Source organism: Ailuropoda melanoleuca, chromosome 11 (assembly GCF_002007445.2).
Source record: "Ailuropoda melanoleuca isolate Jingjing chromosome 11, ASM200744v2, whole genome shotgun sequence".
Taxonomy (NCBI): domain Eukaryota; kingdom Metazoa; phylum Chordata; class Mammalia; order Carnivora; family Ursidae; genus Ailuropoda; species Ailuropoda melanoleuca.
In genome coordinates, this window is record NC_048228.1 from 17,609,956 (window position 1) to 17,630,020 (window position 20,065).

The following is a 20,065-nucleotide window of genomic DNA, read 5'->3' on the forward strand; positions in this document are numbered from 1 at the left end:
GGGCATGCAAAGTAAGGCAGTTTTCTGGTGGACATTTAACTGTTACTGCAATATTTTTGGAAGCATTGATTGATTTTCTAATTAACATTGCACTTCACAGCTACTATGTTATATTACTTTGCCATAACAAAGTCACAAACTGTTCTTAAACAACAGAAATTTATTGTCTCACGTTCTGGAGACTAGAAATCTGAGATCAAGATGTCAGCTGGACCATGTTCTTCTCTCTGAAGGCACTAGGGAAGAATCTGTTCCAGGCCTCTCTCCTGACTTCTGGCAATTCCTCAGCTTATGACAGCATTGCTGCAGTCTTCACGTGCTATTCTCCCTGTGCCCATGTCTGTATTGAATTTCCCCTCTTTGTAAGGACACCAGTCATATTGATTTAGGGATCTACGCTACTGCAGTATTACCTAATCTTAACTAATTATATCCATAATAACTTTATTTCCAAATAAGTTTACATTCTGAGTTACTAGGGGCTAAAACTTCAACATACTAGCTTTAGGGGGACACAAGTCAACCTATAGGAGCTACTTTCAACTTTGCCAGGCTATTTCATTCTTTTTTTTTTTTAATAGCTAATGGTTTGGTTAATAAATATTTCATTTGGAAATTTTATATCTTATTTGTGAATTACATTGCCCATAATTTCCATTTTTGTATTATTCCTTTGTTAACTATTACTAACAAGGTTTTGGTAGCTTCAGAAAATGAAGTTGACAGGTATTACCCTTTTTTCATGTATCTTAAAAGGATTATGTAAGGTTGGAATTGGAATTATTTATTCCTTAAAGCTTTGATAGGACCTTCTGGCAAAGGAATCAGTGACTGGAGTTTTCCTTGTGGGAATTTTTTGACTATTTATTCAAATTCTTGCATTTTGTTTTATTCATTTTGAGGCTTCTTTTGTTTATTTTTTTCAAGTTTTTATTTAAATTCCAGTTACTTAATATACATTGTAATATTAATCTCAATATTACAGATATAGAATAGAATTTAGTGATTCAACAGTTACATACAAAAACCGGGGCTCATCATAAGTGCCCTCCTTAATACCCCTCACCTATTAAAACCATCCCCCACCCACCTCCCCTCTGGTTACCATCAGTTTGTTCTCTGTAGTTAAGAGTATTTCTTGGTTTGCCTCTCTTTCCCCCCACCTCTGGTTCATTTGTTTTGTTTCTTAAATTCCACATATGAGTGAAATCATATGGTATTTGTCTCTCTCTGACTGATTTATTTCACTTAGCATAATACCCTCTAGCTCTAACCACATCATTGCCAGTGGCAAGATTTCATTTTTTAATGGCTGAATAATTTTCCACTGTAGAGGCTTCTTTTGAATTGATTTTATAAAGCTACATTTTAAAAAAAATTTACTTAAATTGATTTAAAATTAAAATATTTTCTTATAGATTCATCAGTAATTTTCTTTCATCCTTTTAATGGCTAGACAAATGTAGTATCTTCTCTTTCTCATTCCTATCAGTTATGTGTGATTTACCTCTTTTTATCTTTTTATTTACCTTTTTAATATCAGCAGAGGTTTGTCAAATTTTTTAGCCTTTTAAAAAGAACCAAGTTTTGGCTTCATTATTCTGTTTGCTGTCGTTCTTATCTGATTACTTTCTGCTCTTTTTTGCTATGTCTTTCCTTCTACCATCTTTGTTATTATTTTAATTTTTCTTTTATAGCTTCTTGAGAGGAAGTCTTGCCTTATTAGCTTATTAATTTTCATATTTTTCTCTTTTCCAGTATATACTTCTTAGGCTCTAAATTTCCCTAAATACCATAATAGCTAAACCAACAAATTTTGATATATGTTACTTGGGATATGATTTGTAACATATATATCCATTTGATTTTTTTCTTTGCCATAAGTTATTTAAGATTATGTGCTTTTTAATTTCAAATATATGAGAATTTTCTAGTTATTTTGTTATTAGTTTCTAGATTAATTACATTGTGATTATAGTACATCTCTATATGATTTTTAGTTCTTTGAAACTTGTTGAGACTTGCTTTGGAGCTCAGTATGATTAATATTTGTAAATATTTCCAAGTTCAATATGTATTCTACAGCTATTGAATATCGTACTTTAAATATGTCTTTTAGACTAAGTTTGTTAAACATGTTGTTTAGGCCTCTTTATCCTCAGTAATCATCTATCCAGCTTTTCAATCAATTCTTAAGAAATGTTACACGCTTTCCACTATGATTGGAAATTTGTAAATATCACCTTGTAGCCCTGCCTATTTCTGCTTTATACATCTAAGGCTGTATTAGATATATTCAAATTTATATTTTAATGCTTTCTTAGCAAATTAAAACTTGTATTAATATAAAGTGATTTCTGTATCTCTAGTAATTCTTTTTGCCTTAAATTTAATTTCCTGATATTTACATAGTTTTATCAGCTTTATTTTAATTAAAATATATCTGATACATTTTTTCCAGATGTTTATTTTCACAAATTCTTTTGTATGTCAATTGCAAACAGCATATACTTAGGCTTATTTTTTTTTCTTTCAATCTGCCAATATCTATTTTTAAAAGGTAATTTAGTTTATATTTATTGTAATTATTAAAATAAAAATACCTATTTATTTTGTGTTTCTGTTAGCCCTACACACTCTAGGCTTCCTTTTCTCTCCTTTAATCTTTTTTTTAAATTGAGTGTTTTTCATGCTTTTTCTTTATTCTCCTCTACTAGCTCTGAAGACATATTTTTTCTTGGTTGCTCTAGAAATCAGAATATGCATATTAACTTATCAATGTCTAAGTCGGTTAATATCATGACCTTAATACAGGGTTTTTAGAACATTTTTATTCCATTTATGACTTTCTGACTTTTTGGTATTGGTCTGGTTTATTTTAATTAGTCTTGGATTTTATTTTTAGTTGTATAAGGTTTTATTATTACTAATTTATATTCTTAAGTTCATATAGATTAACTCACATTTTTATAAATTCTTCTATCTTCACTCTGTTCAGCAATTTGAACACTCTGTGTTTGAGATATTCATGACCTTATGAGTTTCTACCTTTTAACTCTTCGTAACAGCTAATTATTTCCCAGCCTCTTTGATAGCCTACCAATGGACATGTCCCAGCATACTCTGAATCAGAAGCTAGTGAGGTGGAGAAGCACATCCAGAGATGATCCCCTTTAGGTTAGGTTGTTTTCATCCACACCCATGTTCCAGACGCATCTGTAGCAGTGTCTCTTGAACTGTCCACATTTCAATATTGGCGATGAAGATTGTGCAATATTTGGTTATGGCCACTTTTTTGAAATGGACCCATAATGATTTGTGTGTGTGTGTGTGTGTGTGTGGTCTTAATCACAACATAAGCACAACCATGTGACTAAATCTAATTAAGAACTGTTTTTTTGGAGTGCATTTTCAATCACCTTGATGTTTGCATTCCAGTTAACAGTTTGTAACATATTACCATTTTATTCAGTACCTATCTATGACATATTCTGTGATATTGAACATGCTTTCTTAGTTCCTGAAAGTGCTTTTCTTCAACAAAATTTTAATGGCTAATTTGGGGAAATCAAATTTGGAAAAAAAGACTCAAAACATGAATAGAAATAAATTTTATTATACATTGAAAAGTTCATAAGGAAAAGTCTCCTGGAAAATAGCATAAGTAGAAATTTAACAATTTAAATCAAAAGAGCAGCGTATTTATCATTGTATTCACAAAATGATAGACTGAGAGAAAGTAAATTCTGGGGGACAATATGCCAATATTAATATGATCCAAATATCTCCAGACCACCACTGCAAGTGGGTACAAATGGGAGCAATGGTAACAATAGCCCACATATTATTGGTTCTTCTCTCTTGTCACACAGTCATTTCAGTGCCCTTCAAGGTCTCATCTGTGATTGCCAATTGGTAGGTTCATCTTGGCTTTCTGGCCTGTCATCAGTCTTCCTATCCAGAAATCACTGAATGTGTCTTAGCAAGGCCACTGCTATAGGCACCCACCATGGAAGCACTATTGTACATGCAGAGTTGCAGCTGCCTATACCTCAATGCTCTGTGCACTAGGGTCTTGAACAAATTCTGCAAATCAACAGAGGCAAATGTTTGGAAGTGTGCTTGCCACTCCCTGAAAGTTCAAGTTGATCAGAGATGCCAGGACCTATCTCAGGGGTAGATGAAACTTTGACTTTTGAGGATCCTGCCACTCTTTTTACTCCGCGCATTTTATTTTCCTTTTAGTAACAGAAAAATATGAATTTTGTATTTTTAAAGATATATTCAAATTTGAACTTATCAGAAACAATTGATGCATCATAATATTCTAGTTATAAGTAAATTTGAAGATAATTTGCTTGTAAGTGATTTTCCAGTTTTCAAAACTTTAGACTTGAATTCTGAGATCACTGTTCCAATAGAACTATTACAAATATGGAATATTAATTTAAGTTATGATTGAGTTTGATTATTGATTATGATTTTTAAAATTCTACTATATATCTAATTTAGTATTATGTTATGCTTGAGGGTAGGGGAAGGAGATTGGTGTGAAAAGAAACAATATACAAACTAGACTATCAAAAATTTACCCACAATCATCTTGGGAAGAAAGATCAATCAGTTAAATACAAATGTAAATTTATGATAAAAAAGATATGGAGAACACACTCTTCTGATATTTAGAAGAAAAATATTACCNCAATTGATATTTTAATATTAAGAATCACTGATATTTCTCTGATGTCAACAGTAGGGTGTTTGTCCTGAGAGCAAAGTTACCTGTGAGCTCTGTACTAATCTAGTTATCACACTCTATTTTTTTGGTAAACTGTCTAAGGAGAGCAGGTGCTGTCTAATTTTGTAATAAAAGCAAGAGCATATCGCCCTCTGGTGTTGAAAAAGCTAGGAGAGCCAAAGATTGTTTAGAAATACAGAAATACTGCATTTAAAAAACAAATATCTTATTTCTCTTTTCAGATAAATGTGGTATACCAATGTACAGGTTAACATTTTGAATCCTAGAAAACAAATGTCAAATATGATTTATTAATCCATTTTTGTGTCTGGTGTTATAAAAAATGTTGACCGGATTGAAAACAAATTGTTTCTTTTTAATAAATTACTTTTTTGGAATTTTAATCACATTATTTTTATTATAGTTTTAGGTGAGCATTTTAAAACTTTAGGAAAGATAAGTTAGTTATATCCTAGTATTCGTGATTACTTCTGCTTATTTTATATAAATTAGCTATAAATATTCTTTTAATTTTTAAAAAAGTAAAGAACACAACTGTAGCCTGGATAACTCAATTGGCAGAGGTGAGTTTATGGGTCCTTTGTAGCTGGATTTAATGCCTAGTGAAAAATCTTCTTTCCATTCTCTGAAATGCAAGATTAAGGATTGAGTGAAAAGTTCATAAGGAAAAGTCTCCTAGAAAATAGCATAAGTAGAAATTTAACAACTTAAATCAAAAGAGCAGCGTATTTATCATTGTATTCACAAAATGATAGACTGAGACAAAGTAAATTCTGGGGGACAATATGCCAATATTAATATGATCCAAATATCTCCAGACCACCACTGCATGTGGGTACAAATGGGAGCAATGGTAACAATAGCCCACATATTATTGGTTCTTCTCTCTTGTCACACAGTCATTTCAGTGCCCTTCAAGGTCTCATCTGTGATTGCCAATTGGTAGGTTCATCTTGGCTTTCTGGCCTGTCATCAGTCTTCCTATCCAGAAATCACTGAATGTGTCTTAGCAAGGCCACTGCTATAGGCACCCACCATGGAAACACTACTGTACATGCAGAGTTGCAGCTGCCTATACCTCAATGCTCTGTGCACTAGGGTCTTGAACAAATTCTGCAAATCAACAGAGGCAAATGTTTGGAAGTGTGCTTGCCACTCCCTGAAAGTTCAAGTTGATCAGAGATGCCAGGACCTATCTCAGGGGTAGATGAAACTTTGACTTTTGAGGATCCTGCCACTCTTTTTACTCCGCGCATTTTATTTTCCTTTTAGTAACAGAAAAATATGAATTTTGTATTTTTAAAGATATATTCAAATTTGAACTTATCAGAAACAATTGATGCATCATAATATTCTAGTTATAAGTAAATTTGAAGATAATTTGCTTGTAAGTGATTTTCCAGTTTTCAAAACTTTAGACTTGAATTCTGAGATCACTGTTCCAATAGAACTATTACAAATATGGAATATTAATTTAAGTTATGATTGAGTTTGATTATTGATTATGATTTTTAAAATTCTACTATATATCTAATTTAGTATTATGTTATGCTTGAGGGTAGGGGAAGGAGATTGGTGTGAAAAGAAACAATATACAAACTAGACTATCGAAAATTTACCCACAATCATCTTGGGAAGAAAGATCAATCAGTTAAATACAAATGTAAATTTATGATAAAAAAGATATGGAGAACACACTCTTCTGATATTTAGAAGAAAAATATTACCAAGGACCAGCATAACNACACACTCTTCTGATATTTAGAAGAAAAATATTACCAAGGACCAGCATAACCATGGAAGGCTTATTATTCTCCAGATTAATGAATTTCAGTGTTTAAAGCAAACTTATTGTTAACAAACTCAACCTCTTCTAAAATTTTCTACTTACATTTTTTGTAAATATTTTTATAAAGATAGTACATTTTTTAATATATATTGTTCTTGTAGAAAATTCAAATAATATAGAAAAGTGTAAGAACGAAAGAGATGATCTATCCTAGACTGGTATCCAAGATCTATGAAGAACTTCTCAAGCTCAATACACGAGAAACAAATAATCAAACCAAAAAATGGGCAGAAGATATGAACAGATACTTTTCCAGTGAAGACATACAAATGGCTAACAGATACACAAAAAAGTGTTCAAAATCTTTAGCCATCAGGGAAATTCAGATCAAAACTACCTTGAGATACCACCTTACACCAGTTAGAATGGCAAAAATTGACAAGACAAGAAGCAACAAATGTTGGAGAGGATGTGGAGAAAGGGGATCCCTCTTACACTGTTGGTGGGAATGCAAGTTGGTACAGCCACTTTGGAAAACAGTGTGGAGGTCTCTTAAAAAGTTAAAAATAGAGCTACTCTATAATCCAGCAATTGCACTAATGGGTATTTACCCCAGAGATATAGACATAGTGAAGAGAAGGACCATATGCACCCCAATGTTCATAGCAGCACTGTCCACAATAGCTAGATTGTGGAAGGAGCCGAGATGCCCTTCAACAGATGGCTGGGTTTAGAAGATGTGGTCCATATATACAATGGAATATTACTCAGCCATCAGAAGGAACGATTACCCAACATTTGCAGCAACATGGACGGGATTGGAGGAGATTAAGCTAAGTGAAATAAGTCAAGCAAAGAAAGACAATTATCATATGGTTTCACTCATTATGGAACATAAAAAATAGCAGGAAGATCGGTAGGAGAAGAAAGGGAAGAATGAAGGGGGCGGTAAACAGAAGGGGGAATGAACCATGAGAGACTATGGAGTCTGGGAAACAAACTGAGGGCTTCATAGGGGAGGGGAGTAGGGGATTGGGATAGGCCAGTGATGGGTATTAAGGAGGGTACATATTGCATGGAGCACTGGGTGTTATACGCAAGCAATGAGTCATGGAACACTACATCAAAAACTAAGGATGTACTGTATGGTGACTAACATAACATAATAAAAAATTATTATAAAAAGATAAAAAAATAAATCTCCCTTGATGAACGGATGATGAAAATAGAAAGGTAAACAATTCTAAATTAGGTTTCTTTATTTTTCTAATGAAGAAACTGAAGCTGAGACTTGTTCTTCTACGTTGCATTTTCCTGGAGAAAATAGCATTTGAGCTCTTCCTTGGAGTATAAAATGAAGGTGAATATATATCAGAAGTGAATAGGTTGTTGATTTAGCTTGATTATTTTGTGCATGTGACAAATATTCTTTGCTTGACCAACTTTAGTTAGGCTCCTGAACTTTTTTCTAGGCAGATCTGTGCACTTCCTTGATAAATTTGTTTTACCAAGAACACTGCTAAGTCAATTTCACCAGAAACTCCCATCTTCAATATCTGATCACCTTTGATAATTCAATCAGATTCCTCATCCACCCCCATCCCCCAAATGATGTCTGAACACCCTAGCCTAACTTAAGCAAGAATCCTTTTAGGTGGGTTTAACCAGAATCCCCCTAACCCCTGATGTTTTCTCTTAATTTTCTATCCATTGACCTCCACCCTGCTCCTTGGCCATAAATCCCCTCTTATCCATGCTATATTGAGTTGAGTTTAATCTCTTTACCCCACAATGAAACCCCACTGCAGTCATCCCCATACCTATCACAATATTCCTGAATAAAATTGGCCTTACCTCTTAACAAGTGTCATTGAATATTTCTGTCTTTAGTATATGGCATACAGGGTGGTCTATAAAGTGGGGTAGATTCCATTCTGAATAAATCACAGTCCCTGACTATGGAAATTCATTGATAATTACATTGAAATACCCTGTGATAGAGGCTGTACTAGGAGAGCACAATGGAGATATACCCATCTGAACTAGCTTTTGCAAGGTCAGGAGTGATTTTTCTTGAAATGATTTTATCTAACTTAAATTTCTCAAGATGACTAAGAGCTAATTAGACTTAGCAATAGAAGAGACAACTTTGGTCAATCCAGAACTGCAAATTATTCAACATATAAAGTGTGGGTATGACAAGATAAAAGAATTTTGCAAGAGAAACACTTTCAAAAAGCTTGACTATAAGTAAAGCAAAATATTAAGGCAGTTGCTTGGGTTGGGGTGACTGTGGCTGTGGTAAGAAATTTTATGAAGATGGATGTGAGGTAAACTGTTTAAGAATACCATACCTGAAAAAGAAGAAAGAAAGGAAAGAAAGAAAGAAGAAAGAAAGAGAAAGAAGGAAGGAAGGAAGGAAGGAAGGAAGGAAGGAAGGAAGGAAGGAAGGAAGGAAAAGAAAGAAAGAAAGAAAGAAAGAAAGAAAGAAAGAAAGAAAGAAGAAAAGAAAGAAAGAAAGAAAGAAAGAAAGAAAGAAAGAAAGAAAGAAAGAAAATACCTGGAGTCTCAAACTGAAATAAATACAGGGCCAAACAGACTAAGAGTAGCAAGCAAATGGTGGAGACCAAAGCCATTCAAATATCAAAATATTTTAAGTACCTAACAAAACATATGTAGATGTTGTTTATGGTCATTACTAACAAATGGCAATCCCAGATTTTAAATAAGTCCTCAAAAAAGAGTTTAAAGCTCTGGAAAAGAGGTAGGGGGGAAAAGCATCTCCTTACAAGAAATACACATTTTCCATGCATCAGGAGGCAAATAAATAAGGTTAGAATTCCTTAGGTTTAGGAAATATTGATGGGAGTCACCTTGACTCCCAGGGTGATGTTCAGCTAGTTCAACACTCACTTTCTATTTTCTTTGTTAAGTAGAAAGTTGGGAAATTAGGAGGACCTGGGTGGCTCAGTTGGTTAAGCGGCTACCTTCGGCTCAGGTCATGATTTCATGGGTCCCGGGATAGAGCCCTGCATCAGGCTCCCTGCTGATGGGAGCCTGCTTCTCCCTCTCCCTCTCTGCCTCTCCCCAGCTTGTGATCTCTCTCTCTCTCAAAATAAATAAAATGTTTAAAAAAAAAAGATAGTTGGGGAATTCGATAGTGGGGCTATCAGCTTAGAAGTTACTGAAATCCTCAAAATATGACTAGGAATAGAAATAAAAAAGCAATGAGGGATATAAAAGGGATGTTTTCCTTTTTATTATAACTAGTTATGTTTTTTAAGTTATATAGGATGAAATTATTTTTGTATAATCACAACCTCATAAAAACACATAAAAGTAAACATACACAACTACATGACAAGTACATAAAACAAATTACATATAGAGAAAGAACTAAAAGGAAATACATGAGAGGTTTTTATTAAGCAGTGTTAATTTTTATTTGTACTTTTCCAGGTTTTCAAATTTTTCATGCTTGTGTCGTACAAATATACATAAATTTCATAAAGAAAAAAACTTAGCTGTGTCAGTTTTTAAAAACATTTTTAACATCACCTTTGTAGATGAGACCATTTATAGAAAAGAGCTTCCTTTTGAGACAAAATTGTTAATAAGAGTGTATCTAAACAAGGAAGCTACCATATATTGTATTTCTTTGGTTACCTTTTCTGGTCCCCACATAAATTGCTTTTATGGTTAGAAAAAATGGAAACATTGCTACGTAGATCAATTGATGAATGCTCACATACTTCACATTGAATCGAATTTGCAAAAAAACATTAAATCGATAACTTTAAAAGGAAGGGGAAGGAAAACAAGAGAAAGATTTTCAAGAAAGAAAAGAAAGGAAGGAAAGAAAAAGAGAAAGGAAGAGAAAAGAGAAAGGAAAAGAGAAAAGAAAAAAATGAAAGAAAGGAAAAGAGAAAGAAAAGAAAAAGGAAAAAAAGGAAAAGAGAAAGAAAGGACAAAGAAAAAGGAAAGAATGGAAAAGAGAAAGAAAGGAAAAAAGAAAGATTTTCTGGAGATGAAAGGAAAATAGTAAATAAAGAGAAGAAATTAAGAACAGATGAAAACAAAATAACTTAGGTAATTTTTATGATGATATGAGTTAGAATTGAATTTGTAGGTGTACCTGGAAAATAGTATACTCTTAATAAAGGTTAATACTTTTAATACTTTTACATGTTGAATGGCTGCCTTTGCTTTTAATACTTTTAATACTTTTACATGTTGAATGGCTGCCTTTGCTTTTAATACTTTTACATGTTGAATGGCTGCCTTTGCTTTTTCCCTAAGGAAGAAAATAGGAGAAAATAGGAGCATATCCAAAATGAAAATGAATTTTAGACAGCCAAGCTGGTCCTAGTTTGATTTTTTTTTTTTTAAGTAGGCTTGAAACACAGGGCTTGAACTCATAACCCTGAGATCAAGACCTGAGCTAAGATCAAGATTCAGAGGTTTAACTGACTGAGCCACCAAGTCACCTATGGTCCTAGTTTGATTCTGAATATCCCAGTAAACATTATCCCCAAATCTACACAAAAATGGCATAGATGTCACAGATCTGTCTCAAAGACATCCCAAAGTCCTAAGGGAATTGTCTGAATTTTAGGGACCCTTAGAACAGATACAGGTATTCCAAAGATATTTGATACTGTTAAATTCTAGACTACAGGTTCTGGAGATATTATTTTAATAGTGTTAAGCGTAAAATTTCCTGATGAAATCTTGACTATAAAAATAAATACAGAGTTCTATGCAACAATTGCTTTACTAGACCTCTCCACTTGGTCACAAATTTTATATGGCAAAGCAGAACAAATGTCCAGTTAGTATTTTCCTTCTTCTCAAAGTTCTCATGTCTTTCTAATAAGCAAGTTAAATACACAGATATTTGCATTTTTATTTTAATAAAAATGTACTCTTCCTTTTGAAAAATCATCTTGTTTTTCTGCTTTAGAAAGCAAGACCTATGAAATGGTAAATAGGCACCATATATAGGTAAATATGTGTGTATATATATGCATCATATATATCTATACCTATGTCTATCTATCTATCTATCTATCTATCTATCTATCATCTATCTATCCATCTATCTCCAGGAAATTGTGATAAAAGAAATTGCCTGACATTTACTCTTCTATTTACTGAGTTCCCTTCATAATCTTTTGAAGTATGAATATAGCTGATAGCTCAGAGCTCTGTGCCTAATATAATATTATGTTACAATATAATCTGGTGGTAGTAATATTATCATTATGTTTGAAATGACACTTTTAGGAGTTTGTATTGATAAAAATGCACACTTTGGGGCCTAAAATAAATTTATATTATGTTACTGAAATCAAGAAAATATGAAGTGTATAAAAGTTTAGTAATAGTTAACTGGTTATATAGGTATGGTTGTTGCTGAATATATCAAAATATTTCGAGGCCTGGAAGCTGAAAGGAGCTCCAAGGGATCAAACCATATGGTATCAACCAATTAGTCTCAAATTCAGTTGAATCAATAATGGATATTTTCAGAAAGCACTCAGAATCTCAAGAGAATAAATTCATCTTTAGCTAAAGCCTCTGTGATATTTATAATTCTCTTAAAACCAGGTTAAATAATTTGAATTAACTGTGCCTTCTGGAGTGGTGTTTTTCAAACATTTTTTATTCTGACCCAGAAAAGAAATAACCTTCACTGGGACCCAGAAACAAAAAAAAAACAAAGCTATCAAACACACGTTTCCTCACACGTTTCCTAAAGTGCTACTTACACTCACTTCATGAGGTACATCAATATTTCTGTTCTGGTCTATTTCATTCACATTTATGTATTGGTGAACTATAATTTCAGAAAAAATAAGCCTCTGAAAGTTGATTATAAATTTTGGAATTCTCCCCAGGAGAGTGCAAGTATCATTAATATATGGGAATATATGGTTAAATGTTTACATAACACAATTTTTAATTAAAAATCACTGCTTTATTAATATGAAATATGAGCTAATTCTTTATAATATTCCAAAAATCAAAGAGGAAACTCATGAAGCATGTGAAAATGAGATACTCGATAAAATATGTTCCCCCCTCCCCATGTATCATGAAAAGTCAAAATTGAACAATTGCAAATTCTTAGGTCATTTCAACATTCAACACAGTTTCTTTTGCGCTAATCCAATTCATGTATAGATTTTTCTGCATTTTTGGTAGGTATTTCTGTCTTTGAATATCTGAACTTTTAAAATTGAAATAAAACTTGCTGATATTTGGGTTAAATTATTTAATTATGCTAACTGCTAAGTTTTTGGTTTCATCTAACTTGGTTTTTCTCACCAATGCAATGTTGAAGCATAGAACCCTGGCATCAAAAATCACTCACAGTGTGGTCTCAGACCCTTTCTTAAATCCTCTAAATCTCCATTTCCTCATTTAAAAAATAGACTAATAATGACTAAACAGGATCATGAATGCAAAAAAATGTAGCATAGTGACTGTCAAGTAGTGGCCACTCATTAAATGCTGGCAATTGTGTTTTTACCAGGATTAAGTGCTGGTAAATATTGTGATGGGTTTTTTTTTTTACAATTTCAGCTGAATTGTAATCAACTTCTGTGGTAATCTGTATAGCTCATAACACCACCTTCAAAAAAGAAACAATCACTCATACATTCTTTGTGATTCCTAGCCCCCAGCTTACTTCTGAATTTCTTTCTTTCCAAAAAATAGCAATAACCGTAATAGTTTCTATATTTGCTTTGTTTACTAATTTCTATGTTGCTACCAGAGATTACGAGAAATTTACAATGATTGAGAACCCTTGGTAAATGGATTTCACAGAAACTATTTTTTTTAAATCTATAAATGTATTTTGGAAATAAGTCAAAGAACATTTTTAAAATACATATACTGAACAATATTTTTTCACATTATCTATTCTTCAAAGAGAGTGAATGTTTCTGAGAGATATTTAATCCACTACCACTGAGGTGATGAGTCACACTTGGAAGGCTAGAAGAAAAGGGAAAGGAAAGGAAAGGAAAGGGAAGGGAAGGGAAGGGAAGGAAGGGGAGGGGAGGGGAGGGGAGGGGAGGGGAGAAAGAAAAAAGAAGAGAAAAGAAAAGAAAAAAAGAAAAGAAAAGAAAAGAAAAAAGAAAAAAGAAAACAAGGAAGGCACCTAAAACCTTCATTTTTTTCACACCAAAGCCTGCACAGGGGTCATGCACCCCCACTTTTTTGGGGATAGGGTCACAAAAAATAATGAGTAGGCCTCCTTTTCCAAATTTTTAATGATGAACTTACTAGGACATGTGAAAGATTTAGCCAACTTGGGATCAAAGTTTACTTAACTCACTTGGTATGATGGTTAAGGAAATAGATACTCTTCACAGATGCCATTTACTTGATCACTCATACATTTGTCCATTCATTCTATAAAGGAAGACATCATGGTGTAAAGGGAAAGCAGGGCATATAGCTTTTGTTGCTAACTGGTCTCAGGTTCATCTTGCACGATGCATTGGATAAAGATAAAGTACAGACTTCAGCATACCACCTAGACTCCTTAAGAACACATGGCACATCTTTTTAGACTTTTGGAACAGCAGTTTAATGTCTTCACCAATTATCCTTAAATGAATATCCCTAATTTTATATGTCTCATTTAACATATGTGTCTTTTTAAAAATGAGCTCAATTTTATTTGACCTTTCCAAGGTTCTTAAGTTGGTGTTCCTACCTTAGATGCTGCCTTGCTTTTTTTTTTCCTTTGTGAGGGGCACAGCAGTAGGTAAGTGTATAGTAAACTTAGTTTTCCTCCTTCCTCCTTGTGTTTCTTCTTTACACTCATTCTACTACCACTCTCGTAACACTTCTGACTCTAGATGTAGGTTTTCCCACACCAAGCAGTTCTTTGTGACACCAACTAGATGTCCTACAATTCAGTTCAATTGGGATACCACCCAGAGTTAGCGCAGACACCACAAGTTAAGGACTCAATCGCTGGAGACTGACCCCACCCACTTAAGATGCCAATTGCAAGAGTTAGATCCCAGGTTGTTCTCTCTGACTTTGAGACAAATCAAAGATTCTTATGACTCACCTTGGGTTCAGATTCGATTGTCTGCTGGAAAGTTCACTCAACTCTGGGAATCACTTACTTTCGTTTACCAATTTATTGTATGATAAAAAATACAGATGAACAGCCAGATGAAGAGATACATAAGATAGGTATGGTAGGGTCCCCAGTGCAGGAGTTTCTGTCTCTGTGTATCACCTTCCTGGTTCGTGGATGTATTCCCAACTTGGAAGCTCTCCAGAACCCAAAATTTTGGGGATTTTATAGAGGCTTCATCATTTGGTCATGATCCATCATTGACCCAATTTCCAGGATGGGGGCAAAGCTGAAAGTTCTAAGCTTCTAAACAGGCCTTGGTATTTCTAGGGACCACCAGGAGCCCACCAAGCATTGCCTCATTAGAACAAAAGATACTGCTATCACTCAGGAAATTCGAAGGGCTTTAGGAGCTCTGTGTCAGGAACCAGGATCAAAGACCAAATATTAGAACAAAAGATGCTCCTAGCGCTCTCATCACTTAGGAAATTACACGTTCTAGGTTCTTTCTGCCAGGAACTGGAGGGCAGGTGTGTGTGTGTGTGTGTGTGTGTGTGTGTGTGTGTGTGTGTGTGTATTTTTCTATTATTTCACAATAAGAGATTCAGACAAATCATAGACTACATCGCTTTGGCACCCATAACAATGCTAAACCATCTCCTATCTAAGGCATAGAACATAAATAAACATCTTTGGTATACCATCTTTTATTGTCCAGACTTCCTCACTTCCACTGGCTAATTTTTGTAGGGAAAGGTAAGTGGGAGAATTGAATGGGAAGGATAACTCCTTAGGTTAAAACATACACACACACACACACACACACTCATACTCACACTCATTCAAATTCACATATCTACAATGGTGATAATATATATCTATCATTCTTCAAACTCTGAACATAATAATGTTAAATAAATGTCACATTTAAATTTTATTTATTCTTTTGGTTGGCAGATTCTAGTTCCATATGCTTTTTAATTTTTTTTCACTTGCATATTAAGATGAGCTGTTCTAATATGCAAAACTGACATCTCATCTTTTGTGTGTTCAAGAATAAAAATCACATCTTTAATGTCAGAATAGATAAGGATTTAACAAAGTATTAACTTTTCATACATTTAGTTTCTTTTTAAATTCCCAACTAAATTTATTTTTTATATTCTAAGCAAACCCCCAAAGTATGTGGATTAAATAGATTTCTGCTCTTGTGTGTGATATGGGGAGTGGAAGGGTGGGGATGGGGCTAATTCCATGTATACTTAAATGGATTTCTAAATCAAATACATAAGCTTGGAGAAGTCTAGTAATAGACATAATACAAGACTGTATAATTTCCTTTGGCAAATTTCAAATTTCTTTCAATATTTATTACATATATTTAATTTTTAGTTTTAAAGCAGACTTTATGAAAATTGTCAGATACATATAAAAGTACAGGATAGAGTATAATTGATTTATATATATTAACCAAACCAAAGCCTTTTTATTGCTGTATTTCATTTGTTTTTAGTAAAATACAATTCAATTTATTTATAGGTAATAGAATTTTGAAACACTTGAAAAGTTTTTGGAAAACAAATAGTTATCTTAAAGAATTATATTTGATACCAGTATTAATAAGTCCCTAACATGGAAGTTAATTTTCCTTTAAAGTAAATATGAAATCACTGGGAAGGTTTTTCAAATTGGTTTACTGTCTTTCACAAGCAAAAATTCAAGTTTCTCTCTCTCTTTCTAAATATATATGCATATATATTTAGAATCTGAAGAATTAAAATGTCTGGTAGAAATTGTAAAATTTCAAATTATGGATTTTTGAGATTGTTTTAATTTTTTTCCAAAATCTAAGACATAAACAAAAGTTATTTTAAGTTATTATTGAATTTCATTTAAATTGCCAACGAAGAAAAATGTATTTCAGAACAAGAAAACATAAAATGGAAGTAGTGACATAATATTATAAAGTGTAATCATTTAATCTTTTAATCACTCATTTTTAATCATTAATAATCATTAATTGCACAGATTCCTTAAATTTAAAAAACAAAATACAGAAACCCATAAAGTATTTACAATATGATACAATATATACAATATACAACTCTTACATTATAATACAAGCTATTTTGATTTTTATGACGTTGTATGTCAATAATATACAGCATTATTGTGTATTTAAGTATATGTATCACAGATTGAAAGCATGAACTTTTTGATTGCTTTCCACTAGTTTGGCAAACTGGGAAATGGAAAATTCCATAAAGAGTCTAAAACAGTTTTGAGGAGAATGAAGAAAAATTTTAGCAATTCAGTAAAAATCAGAGTCATCCATTAAAAAAAAATCTACCAATGGAAACATGTCCATTTGTGGTGAAGCCATTTGGGGAAGATTTTTTAAAATTCTATCTACATTCTTTTTCTTTTGAACTAAAGAACATGATAGGGAAATAGAACAGTTGATAGTGGATAAAAATTAATAATGAATAAAAAAATTAATAAAAATTCCATTTTAACTCTGATTATAGGAGTAAGCCAAATTTAGGAATGTGCTTTGAGACAAATATGTCAAAGCTTTCCTTCTCATGTAGGTTCCTGGCCTCTTATTAGAAGGGTCTGAGGATGGTTGTTCCCATTTTGTTCTTTCTCCCATAGCTTCTCTCTCACTTTGCTTGTAAGAATAGAGGAGAAATCTTGTCTATTTTGGCTGTTACAGTGAAGAAGGCCAGTGTCTCCCTGTAACTTCAGAAAAGGGTATGTTATTAAAGGGAAAAACCTGTAACAACTATATACTTAAGACAAAATCATTCCCTCAGCTTGGCACTCTAGATACTTAACATACTTAAAAGCATGTTTCACTGTTCTAACTCCCACACAAATATTTGATTTCCTAATTCTTTATGTAAATAATGTTTACCAGTCCTGTGGAAGCCATCTTTGTGGTAATTAACATTTACACTAAAGCTTTCTTTCTTACCTCTCTTTTTTTTTTGAGATGGCTAGTTTGAAAAATGATCTCAATATGTGTGTGTGTATATGTATACTCTTTGCCAAAATCAAATAAGGTTCTGTATTCTTGAGGACATGAAAAAAATCTGTTCTAATAGTAAAAACCTAGACTGTAAACTTCAGGCTATTAATATTTTAACATATTAAAACACTAAAATTATCTTCGATATGTATGTTTCTTATATATAAGCATCTGTATCACATAATATTTCTATTTCTATTTATGTCTTGGTTATTACATTTCTCCTTTTTTTTCAGATGATGTTTAAAGGATTCTGCGTCAATATTTGGTGTTGGACAAGTTCAAAATCTCTTCTTCAACTTTTGATCTCCTGCTCCATTGCCTTCTAGCTTTAACTTAATTTGTGATCCCTTCAAACATTTTACATGGTTTGCAATGGTTACATGAACTTGTGGGGAGTGATATTTGCACCATCTCATACTTTATTCACTATGGCACTTTAGGAAAAGAAATTGGAATAAACTTCCAAAGCAGTATTTTAAAAAATGAATCTTATTGTGAAGCTTCGGAGAAGTTTTCGAACATTGATTGTTCTCTTAGCTACCTTTTGCTTGCTGAGTATTGTCATTTCTGCCTATTTCCTCTACTCCGGCTATAAACAGGAAATGACACTTATTGAAACCACTGCAGAAGCAGAATGTGCTGACATCAAAAGTCTACCATATCGGTCATTGGAACTAAAAACAGTTAAACCTATTGATACATCCAAAACTGATCCTACTGTCCTCCTATTTGTGGAGAGCCAATACTCTCAACTTGGTCAAGATATCATAGCTATCTTGGAGTCTAGCCGATTTCAGTACCAAATGGTCATTGCCCCCGGCAAGGGGGATATACCTCCTCTTACAGATAATGGCAAAGGGAAGTATATTTTAGTTATTTATGAAAATATTCTGAAGTACGTCAGCATGGACTCATGGAATCGAGAGCTTTTAGAAAAATACTGTGTGGAATACAGTGTTAGTATAATTGGTTTTCATAAAGCCAATGAGAACAGCTTACCAAGTACACAATTAAAAGGCTTTCCATTAAACCTTTTCAATAATCTAGCTCTAAAGGACTGTTTTGTCAACCCTCAGTCTCCTTTGCTGCATATTACCAAAGCCCCCAAGGTTGAGAAAGGCCCTCTTCCTGGGGAAGACTGGACTATTTTCCAATATAATCATTCAACCTACCAGCCTGTGCTTTTAACTGAATTACAGACAGAAAAATCCCTTTCATCCTTATCCAGCAAACCACTCTATGCGACGGTGATTCAAGATCTGGGACTTCATGATGGAATTCAGAGAGTTCTTTTTGGCAACAACTTAAACTTTTGGCTACATAAGCTCATCTTCATAGATGCCATCTCCTTCTTGTCAGGGAAGAGGCTGACACTGTCCTTGGATAGATATATTCTTGTGGATATTGATGATATCTTTGTTGGGAAAGAGGGAACAAGGATGAATGTCAAAGATGTAAAGGTAAGAACATTTATAAATAACATAATTTTTATTTCACTAACTGTGGTATTAATACAATATAATTTTGAATATTTTAGATTCCTAATTACACAAAATTTTCAGATGTGGTATGTTTGAACTTAATTAGGCATTTAAAAATTTTTGAACTAAGCCTTGACTATCCTCACATATATACCCCAGATGCTTCAGAGGGGATAGAACTAAAATATCCCAAAGAATATTTGAATTTAATCTCCTGGTCTCTTCTTAGACCTTGCCCATCCCAGGTGGAATCCTGGAGAACTGTCTCCCTTATTCTAGCACATGTTGCAGTTTGTAGCAGTAAGACGAATATAGTCATAAAACTCCATCTCTCCACGGATCCCCTGCTCTGCTTGGGTTTGACAATGGTGGTTGAAATACAAGATGGAGAAGTAACCGAGATCTTTTGTAACTTCCAGTAAATGTAGTGTTTGTTTATATGAAATATTCATACACTTGTAAATATAGATATGAGCAAAAATACAGTTTTATAGGGAAAGTGTATTGGACTAGAACTCAGAAATCTTCCATTATTATCTCTTTTACTAATTTATCATATTGTTTTGGGTAACACAGCAGTGTTCATACTTCTAGTGATGATCAAATTGACTATGTAACAAATTCACCTTGCAATTGCTATTAGATAAAGAAAAAGCGAAATATGGTATACTAGGTTAGCTAGGTAATTCTGAGAATAATTCCTTCTTTTTCATCTTGATTCAATATTCTTATTTGTGCCTGTCTTGTCCTGTATATAACTAAATTCATTCTTAGACAAATAAGTTTAGCAAACATATAAACAGAAATAATAGAGCACAACTTAAAATTATAAGAGAACTAAAGATTAAGATCATATCATGTTTTTTGAACTCCTGTTTTTTTTTATCCCCCAAAG

At 33.1% G+C, this 20,065-nt stretch overlaps 1 protein-coding gene across 1 annotated transcript in view; it reads left to right on the forward strand.

Annotated features, from left to right (window-relative positions):
• The window catches only part of LOC100465545 (bifunctional heparan sulfate N-deacetylase/N-sulfotransferase 4), a 270,808-nt gene that overhangs the window by 19,034 nt on the left and 231,709 nt on the right, over positions 1 to 20,065 (forward strand). The window contains exon 2 of the mRNA XM_034671694.1: positions 17,923 to 19,149. Coding sequence (XP_034527585.1) covers positions 18,172 to 19,149 — 978 coding nt within the window. The 5' untranslated portion in view covers positions 17,923 to 18,171. The remainder of the gene's footprint in view (positions 1 to 17,922; positions 19,150 to 20,065) is intronic.